This window comes from Pezoporus flaviventris, unplaced genomic scaffold (assembly GCF_033815535.1).
Source record: "Pezoporus flaviventris isolate CSIRO_AGI_PZ_B2104156 unplaced genomic scaffold, CSIRO_AGI_Pfla_v1 ptg000008l, whole genome shotgun sequence".
NCBI classification, from domain to species: domain Eukaryota; kingdom Metazoa; phylum Chordata; class Aves; order Psittaciformes; family Psittacidae; genus Pezoporus; species Pezoporus flaviventris.
Window position 1 is genome coordinate 1,000,513 of NW_026892556.1, and position 11,460 is coordinate 1,011,972.

The 11,460-nt window shown below is 63.5% G+C and overlaps 2 protein-coding genes across 4 annotated transcripts; both read left to right on the top strand.

Annotated features, from left to right (window-relative positions):
• The first annotated feature begins 2,068 nt into the window (after nt 1-2,068).
• On the top strand, nt 2,069-6,714 carry GJB3 (gap junction protein beta 3). Of its 3 annotated transcripts, XM_061449718.1 has the most exons (4): nt 2,069-2,473; nt 3,297-3,424; nt 5,171-5,958; nt 6,201-6,714. In XM_061449718.1, exons 3-4 carry the CDS (start codon nt 5,201-5,203, stop codon nt 6,214-6,216), a joined length of 774 nt encoding a protein of 257 aa, XP_061305702.1. In that variant the 5' UTR covers nt 2,069-2,473; nt 3,297-3,424; nt 5,171-5,200; the 3' UTR covers nt 6,217-6,714. The 3 variants fall into 3 exon arrangements, with proteins under 3 accessions (XP_061305702.1, XP_061305700.1, XP_061305701.1); XM_061449716.1 differs by lacking the exon at nt 6,201-6,714 and having other exon boundaries at nt 5,171-6,004; XM_061449717.1 differs by lacking the exons at nt 2,069-2,473; nt 6,201-6,714 and adding an exon at nt 2,529-3,093 and having other exon boundaries at nt 5,171-6,004.
• A 1,279-nt stretch (nt 6,715-7,993) lies between these two features.
• On the top strand, nt 7,994-11,163 carry GJA4 (gap junction protein alpha 4). Its single transcript, XM_061449791.1, has 2 exons — nt 7,994-8,145; nt 8,955-11,163. Exon 2 carries the CDS (start codon nt 8,976-8,978, stop codon nt 10,005-10,007), a length of 1,032 nt encoding a protein of 343 aa, XP_061305775.1. The 5' UTR covers nt 7,994-8,145; nt 8,955-8,975; the 3' UTR covers nt 10,008-11,163.
• The last annotated feature ends 297 nt before the right edge of the window (nt 11,164-11,460 follow it).

Consider the following 11,460-nt stretch of genomic DNA (forward strand, 5'->3'; position numbering starts at 1 on the left):
CAGCAGTGCCTGGTGGGACAAACAGGGGGATTTGGCTTCTTTTTGATGTGTTTCTGTGCTCTGCACCAAGGGGAGCTGAGGTTGCCCCGCTTGGTGCTGCAGAAGCGTGGGGCTGGAGGATGCACAACACTAGGTTAAGAGGCAGGATTGGTGTCGGATGTCATGGTAAAAGCTCTGCATTTCCCAGACTTTGCATCATTACACAGGTGGAAAATGCTTGTGGGGTGCCCAGAAGGCCCCCAGAACTTGGGGAGAGGGGATTTAAACCAAAACCACCCCTAACTCCAGCCCAGCCAGGGATGTGGAGCGGTTCATGTGCGCAGCGGCACCGGTCGGGGGAAGCCCATCCTTCCGAGCAGGGCCTTGTTTGTTCCCTGCCTGAAAGCTTCCCGCCTGTTTGCTGGCAATTCCCAAGCCCCTCTTTGCTGGGAACTGAAGAGAAACCCTGGTTCGTGTCCGGGGTGCCGGCTCCCAGGCTCCCGTGACTCCCATGACCCAGCACTTGCTGGGGAGGTCTCCTCCCTGGGGATGCGGCCCTGGAGCGGGATGGATGGGATGCTGCTGGCAGGCAGGGAGCTGGAGATGAAGGCAGGGCTGGCTCCCAGCCCCGGCCAGTGGCTGCCCCCCAGGGTGCCCCATTTAAGACCCTTTTAAAGAGCCTCTGAGGTTTTCCTGCTGTTTGGCAGCCGCCTGCTCCGCTGCTTGGGAATTTTCCTTTATGGAGGACGCAGGGTCAGGCCACGGGAAGTCACCGGGTGTTTTAGGGATCACATCAAGCACCGAAGCCTTCCACCCGTCAGCCAGTGGGTTGGAGCAGGGTGCTGTACCCTGGTCATGGACCCAAAGCTCCTCCGAGGGCTCCCCGGTGCTGAGAGCTGCTGAACCACGCTGGCACCCTGCCCCTGTGCCCACGCCGGATCACTCATCAGAGGGTGGTGGGGGAGGCACCGGGAGTTGCCCTTTGCTGGGACGCCCAAATCCCCTGCTCAGCACTGCGGAACACCGGGTGTTCCCATTTCCCACCCTGCTGCCTTAGGGAAACTCTTCTGCCCAGGCCAGGACACCTGAACTTTCTCCCCATGGCCCCGTGGCCTCTCCTGAAATCCCAGAATTGGAGACCAGAGGCTGCTGGAGGCACCCGGCCCCGCTCCTCGCCTCATCAGGGAGGGATGCGCTGAGGGGCAGGGAGCTGCCGCCCCTGCCAGCAGCCGGACCTGCCCGTGTCTCTCCGCGTCTTCCCTCTCCCCTGGGTTTTCAGCTCGAGCCACAGCCCCCGGATTCCTGCCGCCCGCTCCCGTTCCCTGCAGCATAGCTCGAATTCCTGATGCCGCCGATAGGAGCGGGTCAGGGGAGGTTCCCGGTTCCCGGCGCCGGAGCTCCCATTAAGGGTCCCTGTGTGCCCGCTCCTCCGGGCTCACCCTGCTCCGCACCCTGAGTGTTTGCTTTGGGTCTCTTGGGCTCCCATCGCTGCGGCCTCTCCCCGCTGCCGTTCCCAGCCCAGCAAACCCTCACACGCTTCGTGTGACCCCTGGCGCCCGGGAGCTGCGGGGGAAGCGGCTCCGTGTGTGCCCGAGCGCGGGGAGCAAAGCTCTCAGGGCACCCAGCGCCCGGCGGGGCTCTCCAAGCGCATCCCCATGGGATGGGTGGCCCCAGTGCAGCGCCGGGCAAAGCCCCGCGTGTGCTTGGCCGGGTGAACCAGGCAAGAGGAAGCACATTCCTGGCCGGGCCGCGATGGGGCTGTCGCAGGGGGAGGCTCTGGGGACAGGGTCGGGATCTCCCTTGCAGGGCCACATCCCAGGTCCCATGAGGATGTGGCAGGAGGCAGAGGTCCTGCGGGGTGGGAGCGCTGCTTCCATGGGCTGACACCCGTTCTGTGCCACGGCTCGGGAGAGGGCTGATCCAGGACAGCCCGGTGGCCGCGGGGCGGTGCCTGCAGGTTGCAGTAGGTTGGAGATACCGATGAGCTGTTGCAAAACTATTACTAAGGCAAAAGTAACGCATAAAGTGGGTTGTGATTGCGTAATCTGTGGCTCTTAGCAGTGGGTGCTGCCTGACTGCGGCTGGGGACTGCTGTGAGCCCGGGGTCGGCCCTCGGCTGCCCTGCTCTTGCCCAAGGTTTGCTGCGCCCAGAGCCACCCGTGCAGGGGACTGAGCATCACCTGGGCAGGAGCTGCTGGTGTTGCTTGTGGAGGAATCCGGCTCCGTCGCTCTCGCTGCAGGATTTGACCCGCCTTTATTGTTCAACCTGAACGTGTGTGTGCATGTGCGCAGACAAGAGCCTCTACGGGAGCTGTTTGCCAGACTCACCCAGTTACTGGGAACAGAACAAACCACCCTGCCCTCCCCGCATTCCCAGCGCCGCGGACACAACCTGGGCACGCAGGAGGGCTGCAGGCAGCGCAGACGGGGAAGAGCTCCCCTACTCCGATCCCGGATCCGACCACCTCCTTCTGGCCCTTTGCCGGCCGGGCAGGTACCTCCAGGGTGCTCACGGGGGCCGCAGGGTGTGGGGTGTAGGGGGACAGATCCCATGGTGCTAAGGGGATGTCGGTGGGAGCTATGTTATGGATGGGGCTGCTGTGCCTGCAGGGACCCCAGTATTGCACATCAGAACCCTACCGACAGTGCTGGGGCCACTGCTCTGTGGGGCTGCACACCCGGGTGAGGGGGGCAATGCAGGGGGATGGCATGGCCCAAGGAGCAGGAATGGCCACCCCAGGCCTCGCTCCTGTGTCCCACTGTTGTCCCCAGGGACTGAGAAGGGCTGAGCCCCCCCTAAAGGTGCTGCGCTCGCACCCCAGGCAGGAGCTGGGTGCTTTCAGCCCCACACCCTGCACCCACGCGGGGCAGGACCCAGCGCCCAATGGTGACTAAGGGGGCCGGCACGCCAGGGTCTGGTGATGGTGCTGGGTTCCCCGTGAGGCAAATCAGTGCTGCCCACAGAGCCCAGCACACCGGGAGCGCTGTCCCTGCGCCGTGTGCTCCGTGGGGCACGCAGCACGCGCCGGCATGGGGCTGGGCATGGAGCTCCCAATCCCTTCTTGCCCTGCCGCAGGTCCATGGCTGGAGCTGGCACTGGACTGAGCCAGACACGTGGGTACCAGGGCAGATGGGTGCTGGGTATCATGGGTGGCACTAGGAATGGGCATGGGGGAATTGGGTGGTGAGGGGGCGTTCACCCTGGGGCTGTGCAGGGGCGCGGGGCTTCAGCTTTTGGCTGAGGAGGGGAAAGCAGCGGCTCCTGGGCAGCCCCACAGGCTCCGGGCACTGCTTGAGGCTCTGTTCCTTCCCTGCAGCCCCAGGACTCCCCGGACAAGAGGACTGTGATCACCCCTGTGCCATCGCACCCCGGCCATGCCCCGCGCTGGGCACTGCCCATCACACAGCCCCCAGTGAGTCGGGAAGGAGCCTGAGCCCCCTCCAGGTAGGACTTGGGAGGCACTGGGTGGGCAATGGGCAACAGCTCCTTGGGAGTGGGAATTCTACTGTGAGGGTGCTGAGGCGCTGGCACAGGGTGCCCAGAGAAGCTGTGGCTGCCCCATCCCTGGCAGTGCTCAAGGCCAGGTTGGACACAGGGCTTGGAGCAAGCTGCTCCAGTGGAAGGGGTCCCTGCCCGTGGCAGGGGTTGGAGCTGGAGGAGCTTTAAGGTCCCTTCCAACCCAAACCATTCCATGATTCTATGATTCCATGTGAGCACACGGTGCTGCTTGGCCTGAGTAGCTGGGATGGAAGGAGTTAGCATTTGGGGTTGAATGAAGCTTTTGATCCTGTGGTATCAGGGACATGTTCCCACTGGAAGCATTTGCCAGCCCCGGTGCCACCTCCCGGGCCCTGGCCTCAACTTGCTCTGCTCTGCTCTTCACCCTCCCCTGCAAACCCCTGTGCTCATGTCAGTGGCAGCGGGGGTTCCTTGGCTCCTCAAAAGCAGGGTCAGACCCAGCCTGGCTGTGAAGCCCTGTGCCAGGGGAGGCACCTTTACAGCACAGTGAGGAGCTGCCAGCTCACCCCTGGCTGAACCCCCCGGGCTTCATCAACCCAGGCAGCAGCAGCGCTCCGGGTCCGGGTTAAAGCCCTGCACTGGGGCAGCCCCAGGCTGTGCTGTGGAGCTGGTTTGGCCGGCGCAGGGCCCCGGGGCCGCTGGCAGTGCTGCCGGGGAGGGACGTGATGGTGACACACTGGTGCCGTGCATGGACTCTCGCTTTCAGCAGCCCCATTCTCATCCATGCATGGCTGCCTCGGGCATCACCTGCGGCAGCAAACACAGGTCCCTGGTGTCTCCCAGCATCCCAGTTCTGCAGCAGCCGCTGCCCCTTCGGCTCTTGGCGTTAGCAGAGCATGGCCGCTGGTTTGTCCCACTTCACCCACAGAGAAACTGAGGCTCAGGGAAGTCTGGGACCAGCTGGGATCCCATGGGATCTCCATAATGGTAGAGGGCCGCATCCATCCCCACAGCGTGCTGGTGCTGGGTGTGCAGGGAAGTGTGCTGGGGTGCGTTGCTGGTCTGGTGCTGCACCCATGGGGAGCCAGCTCAGCCCTTCCCATGCTAGGGTGGGTTTCCAGGGGGCTCCCGCTGCTCCCCATCCTTCCCACCATGGAAGGGGAACATGAAGCAACCACTGACCCTGTGCCTCAGTGCTGGGAAGCCAAAGGGGGCTGGCAAGGCACTGGGGACCATGATGGTGGGCACCAGCACGCGCGCCTGCAGGCAGTGGGGGAGAAGGAAGACGCGGTTGGGGATGGAAATGTGCTGCAGGGTCCCCTCGCACCCTGTCCCAAGGGACCTGGGGTACACCCAGACTTTGCTTTGCTGGAATGCCGAGCTCCCCCCGCCTGCTGCCCGGGCACGGCCTCTCCCTGTTGACCCTGGCCTGCTCCAGTGGAGCACGCTGCCAGTTTACACCATCACACGCAATCAGGCTGATGTGGTGACAGGCACTTGGCCGCGTGGCTCATCCCTTACGGCAAAGGCTCTGCCAGACGGAAGTGCAGAGGGGCTGAGTCACCTCCATCACCAGAGGAGTGTGGGGATGGGCTTTGTTCTCTGTGGGTGGGATTGTCCCCACATCCCAAACCCAGGACAGAACCCGGGGTGGGGGGCAGAATGAATCATAGCAAGCGATGAGGTGCCCCCACTGCTCTTCACCCACTGCTTCTGCTGGGGTTTCTCCAGGTTGGGTGACTCTGGCCTCTGTCAGCCACCATGGACTGGAAGACGCTGCAGGCGCTGCTCAGTGGGGTCAACAAGTACTCCACAGCCTTCGGCCGCATCTGGCTCTCCGTGGTCTTCGTTTTCCGTGTGCTGGTTTACGTGGTGGCTGCCGAGCGCGTGTGGGGAGACGAGCAGAAGGACTTCGACTGCAACACGCGGCAGCCGGGCTGCACCAACGTCTGCTATGACCACTTCTTCCCCATCTCCCACATCCGCCTCTGGGCCCTGCAGCTCATCTTTGTCACTTGTCCTTCCCTCCTGGTCATCATGCACGTGGCCTACAGGGAGGACCGCGAGAAGAAGAACCGGGAGAAGAACGGGGAGGATTGCCCCAGGCTCTACAGCGACACGGGCAAGAAGCACGGCGGGCTGTGGTGGACCTACCTGTTCAGCCTCTTCTTCAAGCTCATCATAGAGATCCTGTTCCTCTACCTCCTCCACAAGATGTGGGACAGCTTCGACTTGCCACGGCTGGTCAAGTGCTCCAACGTGGACCCCTGCCCCAACATCGTAGACTGCTACATCGCTCGGCCGACCGAGAAGAGAGTCTTCACTTATTTCATGGTGGGAGCTTCCTCCATCTGCATCGTCCTCACCGTCTGCGAGATCTTCTACCTCATCTTCAAGCGTGTTGTGCGGCGCGCGCGGAGGTGGAAGAAGTCCACCAAGCGCTCGGTCAGCTACAGCAAGGCCTCCACGTGCCGGTGCCACCTCAAGAACGAGGAGAAGGACAACAAGTCCCAGACGAGGTGTGTGACCCTGCGGGCCTCAGCTCCCAGCCTCGCTGCTGTCTGAGGGGCTGCTGGGAGGGCAGGAGGGAGGGAGGAGTGTGCAGGGATGGCGGGACCTCAGTGGCTGTAAGGGGAGGGGGACACATCCATGGGAAAGCTCCTGTTTGGGACTATGGGCACGTTCCGGCTGTGCCAGCAGCACAGGGAGGGTGGTGCTGGCTGCCCATGGGCACGCCTGAGGGTGTCTGTTCTTCCCGCAGAGGAGAGGAGCTGTGAGCAAGCCCATCCCAGCCACCTCACCTCCCCATGGCCCAGATGCTTTTCAAGCCTCCAAGTCCCTGAACCCTCAAGGTGCGAGAAATGACTGAACCCAATGACTGAAGTCCCCCAAGAGAGGCCCTTGTATGGCTGAGCAATCGCAGGTAAGGCGAGGGCAGCCCTGGAGCTGGGCTGGCTGCTCGCGGTGGTGCCACGGGGCTTGGACATCACAGCAATGCCCTAAAGAGATGCTGAGCTCAGCGCCGTGCCCAGAGCCCTCTTCATGCGCCAGAGGAGTCACGGAGGAGCAGGGCTTGGTTGGCTCCATTTGCCAGTTGGCCAGCACTGGGGCAGGACACCATGCAAGCACCATGCTGGTGACCTACCCAGATGCCCTCGCTGGCTCTGCTGCTTCCCTCGGTGCCTTTGCATCCCCCTCACCTTGGACGGATGTCACAGGCAGCATGAGCTATGGATCCAAAAGGCCAATAAATGTGTTGTCTGTGGACACTGGGATCTGCTTTGATCGCTGTTAACTGGCGGGACCGGTGAGGGCAGAAGAAATGGATTTGCAGAGGTTCCCCAGAGACCGCAGCTGGGTCCCCCCCACTCCCACCCGTGGCAGTGTGGGTTGAGCCCTGGCACCAGTGTGCCCGGTGTCCATCCTTGCCTCCTCCTGGCTCGTCATGCGTCATTAAACTCCAATTCACCCAGAACCGCACACTGGTCCCCAAGGAAATCAAGGAGGGATCAGCATCAATTATTTACTAAACCTTGATGAATATTACAATAAATAGCAATGCTTTCCATTTAATCTCTCCTTAAGCAGCAGGGTCTGCTGATGCCCGGTCAGCCGTGTCTCCAGCTCTGCTCATGGCCCCAGCCCCATGAGTGGTTTTGTGGTTTTGGAGCAGCCCCTCAGAGGTGAACATTGCCACCCGTCGAGGGCTCATGGGGCACAGAGCATCACTGAGGACAGGCACCAAGAGGGGCCACGCCACTTGGGCAGCCGCAGCCCAGGGGTGGCGGAGGGGATGGCTGGATTCTGCAGCTCCCTGGTGTCATGGAGCAGCACGTGGGCATTCCTGAAGGGTGCCAATTATTTTCTATGAAGTATCAGGATGCTGTTCCAGCCCTGACGCTGTCTGAGGAGGAAGTGCCACGTCCTGGTGTGGGAGAGGTGGCAGCTCCCACTTGTGTGTGCAGGCTGGCCTAGTTTCTGGGTCTAATAGCCCAAGTCCGAGCTCCCCACAGCCCGTGCCAAGCCCTCTGCAGCTCTGCAGGACACCGGGCGGGGGCATAGGCAGGGGGTTTGCACCCGCGAAGCCAGCAGGACTGAAGCCTGTGCATTAAACAGCAGCACTCGCCCCCTCGCTGCCCCACCTCCGTGTTACGGGGCCTCCGCACCCCCGCAGCGCCCCGTCTGAGCCCCGCGACAGCAGAGCCCCGCTCCAGACCCGGGCACTGCCGGGCTCCGGTGGGGCTCCAGCACCACCCAGCGCCCGTCGCGCCGCACGGACCCGCTGCCGGAGCGGGCAGGGAGCGGAGCATCGCGGGGACGCCCCGCCGCACCCCCGGGGCTGCCTCCCCCGGAGCGGGGAGCACTGGGGTCATCCGCTCAGGGGCCGTGCAGCGCGATGGGTCCTCTCCCGATGAGCGCTGGCGGAGCCGCAGCCGGGGCCGGGCGGTCAGGGACACGCGGGCTCCCCGCCGACCCCACCGGCTTCGGCCCCGGCGGTGCCCGCTGTGCCGGGGGTCCGGAGCTCCGCGGACCCGCCCCGTAGCGGGACGGGGCGGCCCCGCACACCTGCGGCCCAGCGCTAAGCCCCGGCCCCCGTTTCCTGCCCGCGCTCCTCCCCCGGCTCCCCCGGGCCCCGCACGGCCAGAGCCGCCCCGCAAACACCCAGCGCGGCCCGAGCCAGGCGGGACGTGCCCGGAGCGGCGGAGGTGAGTGCACGGCGCCGGGGACCCCCTCGGGGCACCGGGCACCGCTTGGGAGCCCTGTGCCTGGGGTACCCAGCGCTGCCGGGCGCCCCTTTAACGGCGCAGCGGGTACCTCTGCCGGCTGCATTGGCAGAGGTTGATCAGGAGCCAGGGCTCGCTGCAGCCCGGGGGAGGCTGAGGGGCCCCGGAGCAGCGACGGGTCTGTGCGGTGAGTGTAGTCTTGGGGGGGTCCCTGGGCAAGGGGGAGTGCTCTGGGGCTGGGGTGTCGTTGCCCCATGGAAAGGGAGCTGCGTAGGGACTGACCCTTCAGTTTGGGGTGAGCCCTCAATAGGCATTGGGGTCGCTGCTGTAGCCCGGGGTTTGCGGTTCCCCTCCTGCCCACTGCTGCTTTCTGCCCTTTGGTAAAGCTGGGCTGTAAGAGAGGCAAATCTGCCCCTACTGTGCCCCCTCTCTGGGTGCTGTGGGCACCTGGGGCAGCCCCAGACCGAAAAGGGAATAGCCCTTTGCTGTGGGATGTCCCCTGGGAGGCCAGGACGGCCGCAAACCACGGGTGCTGTGGGTTGGGTGCTGCTGGAGGAGGTACATCCCTGCACTGCCTCTTGTCCCCCAGCCCCATGTTTCTCTATTGGGCAGTGGGGTGCAGGAGGAGCACTCCTGAGCCCAGCTCCATCCCTTGGAGGTGGGATGTTCCTCAGTGGGTTTGCTGGGCCCCTGTGCAGAGCAGTGTCCTGAGGGGTTTAGGTGGCCCCGTCTGTGCTCTGCAGCATGGAAATAGGGCATTGACCTGGCTCCTCTCCCCTCTCCATCGGCAGAGGCACGAGGCTCCATAGAAGATGGGTGACTGGGGTTTCCTGGAGAAGCTGCTGGACCAAGTCCAGGAGCATTCAACCGTGATCGGGAAGATCTGGCTCACCGTGCTCTTCATCTTCCGCATCCTCATCCTGGGCTTGGCTGGGGAGTCTGTGTGGGGGGACGAGCAGTCGGATTTCGTGTGCAACACCAAGCAGCCCGGCTGCACCAACGTCTGCTATGACAAAGCCTTCCCCATCTCCCACATCCGCTACTGGGTGCTCCAGTTCCTCTTTGTCAGCACCCCAACCCTGGTTTACCTGGGCCACGTTGTCTATCTCTCACGGAAGGAGGAGAAGCTGAAGCAACAGGAGAGTGAGCTCCGGGCAATCCACAGCAAGGACCCAAAGATCGAGCAGGAGCTGGCAGCCATAGAGAAGAAGATGTCCAAGATCTACGTGTCGGAGGATGGGAGGCTCAAGATCCGAGGGGCGCTGATGTGGACGTACATGACCAGTGTGATCTGCAAGAGCATCTTTGAGGCTGGCTTCCTTGTTGGTCAGTGGTACCTGTACGGCTTCTCCATGGTGCCCCGCTATGTGTGCAAGAGGGACCCTTGCCCACATCAGGTGGACTGCTTCATCTCCCGCCCTACCGAGAAGAGCATCTTCATCATCTTCATGCTGGTGATGGGCCTCATCTCCTTAGTCCTGAACCTCCTGGAGCTCTTCCACCTCTGCTGCAAGAACCTGCTTAGCAACATCAAGAAGGTGTCGGACCCAGCCATCCCAAGCCGGGATGCCTTTGCCAGTGACATGGTCTCAGGTGCCTACCCACACAAGCACTACCCCTTCCTGCCCATGGCCGACAGCCACACGTCATCCTGCCAGGCCTTCAACAAGCTCTCCAGCGAGCAGAACTGGGCCAACTTCCACAACGAGGAGAACCTGGCGCTGGGCGGCAGCAGCAGACCCCTGTCAGACCCCTATGCTCCCAGGGCTGCCGATGCCCCCATCCCAGAGGAGAAGCTGAGCAGCCGGCCCGGGAGCTCAGCCTCCAAGAAGCAGTACGTCTAGAGCCAGGCTGGCCCTGGCCGCCCGGGGGGACGTTGGCCAGGTTCCTTGGCCCCTTGTGCCTTGAAGGTGCTGGCCACGGGCAGGCAGCCGCCTCCTGCCTGGTGCTGTGCGGTACCCAGGCCCCTCGGTGGCTGCGCCCACACTGACCTGCCTGCCATGGGACGTGGTGCTCAGGCTTGGGGCTGAGCACGGCCCTGGAGCGGGGCCTCTGCTCCCGCCCGGTTTCCCCACTAGACCTGCAAGGAAGGAAACAGCGCAGAGCTCCCGGGACACCGTGTCCCACGCGCCGCGCCGTGGGAAAGGGAGACATCCCCGGAGCCACGCGGCTGGGAACAGGCTGTCCCCGGGGCCGCGGCGGGAGGATGCTGCCCTGGAGGGGGCCGGACCCTGGGGCTCTCGGGAGCTGCCGCCAGCACCGGGGGATCCGAGCGTGTGGCCGTGGGAAGCCGCTCGCCTCCGGTCTCTGCTTGGAGCCTGGCAGGGCCGGGGCAGCGCTGCCTGAGGGGTCCTGGCCACCAGCCCCTTCCTGTCACCCTGCAGGTGGGACCAGAGGCTCCCGACCAGGGTTTGCTGCAGGAGCTGCCCCTTTTCCGTGGGGCACGGGGGGGTTAAGCCAGCAGCAGGGCTCTGCAGTGAGCGGCTGATCCCGATGGCTGCAGGGTCACCACTCGGGCGCCCTGGGAGCGCAGTTCCCCCCCCGCGCCTCCCGGCCCTGGATCCTTTCCCATGGGATGCGTGTGTCTAAGTTATTTTTAATCTGCTGGCCTGAGCACGGAGTTTTCTGCCTTAAAGGTGCAGCTGTGCAGGGGCCTGGGGAGCTGTGTCCAGCCTGGCTGCGTGCCCCTGAGCCCGGTGGGTGTTTTATGAGGGGGGAATGAGCCTCACAGCTACTGGTCTGGTGTTACTGGTTTTACTGCTTTGCACTGGTCATCTCCTGCTGGGGGCTGAGGTGCTGGGGAGGGATGGAAGAACCAACTGCTGCCACACGAGCATTGCCTCTGACTCTGCATCCCACCAACGCTGTGAAAGGGGAAGGTCCTGCGTGACCCAGGCATGAGGGTGGGATGCGGGCACTGCCCTCTGTGCTGTTCCTTTCCCCCTGGAGGACTCTGTGTTGTACCTTGTTGAATAAAGTTGGATGAATGAACAGAAGTGATGTGTGATGTGACTGCTTCCTGCAGCTGCCTCTGGGATGGGGGGTAAGTGTTTGGGAATGAGGGATTGGGATGGGTGAAGGGGAGTTGTGCTGCCGAGGCCAGGCACTCACTGGAAGCACAACCCTCACTGCTATAGCACCCTGACCCCTCGAGCCCCAGGGTCTGTCTGGGGCCATTTGGCTCCTGGTGACCCAAAGCGCAGCTCAGCCCCTCTCGCCCTGCCCCAGCTCTGCTGCAGATAAACCCAGTGGAGGCCGTGGAGCCGCTCGTGGCTGCATAATAGGTGGAAATGAGCC

Coding starts and splice junctions, on each gene's coding strand:
- GJA4 (XM_061449791.1), top strand. CDS start 8,976: ATGGGTGACTGGGGTTTCCTGGAGAAGCTGCTGGACCAAGTCCAGGAG.
- GJB3 (XM_061449716.1), top strand. CDS start 5,201: ATGGACTGGAAGACGCTGCAGGCGCTGCTCAGTGGGGTCAACAAGTAC.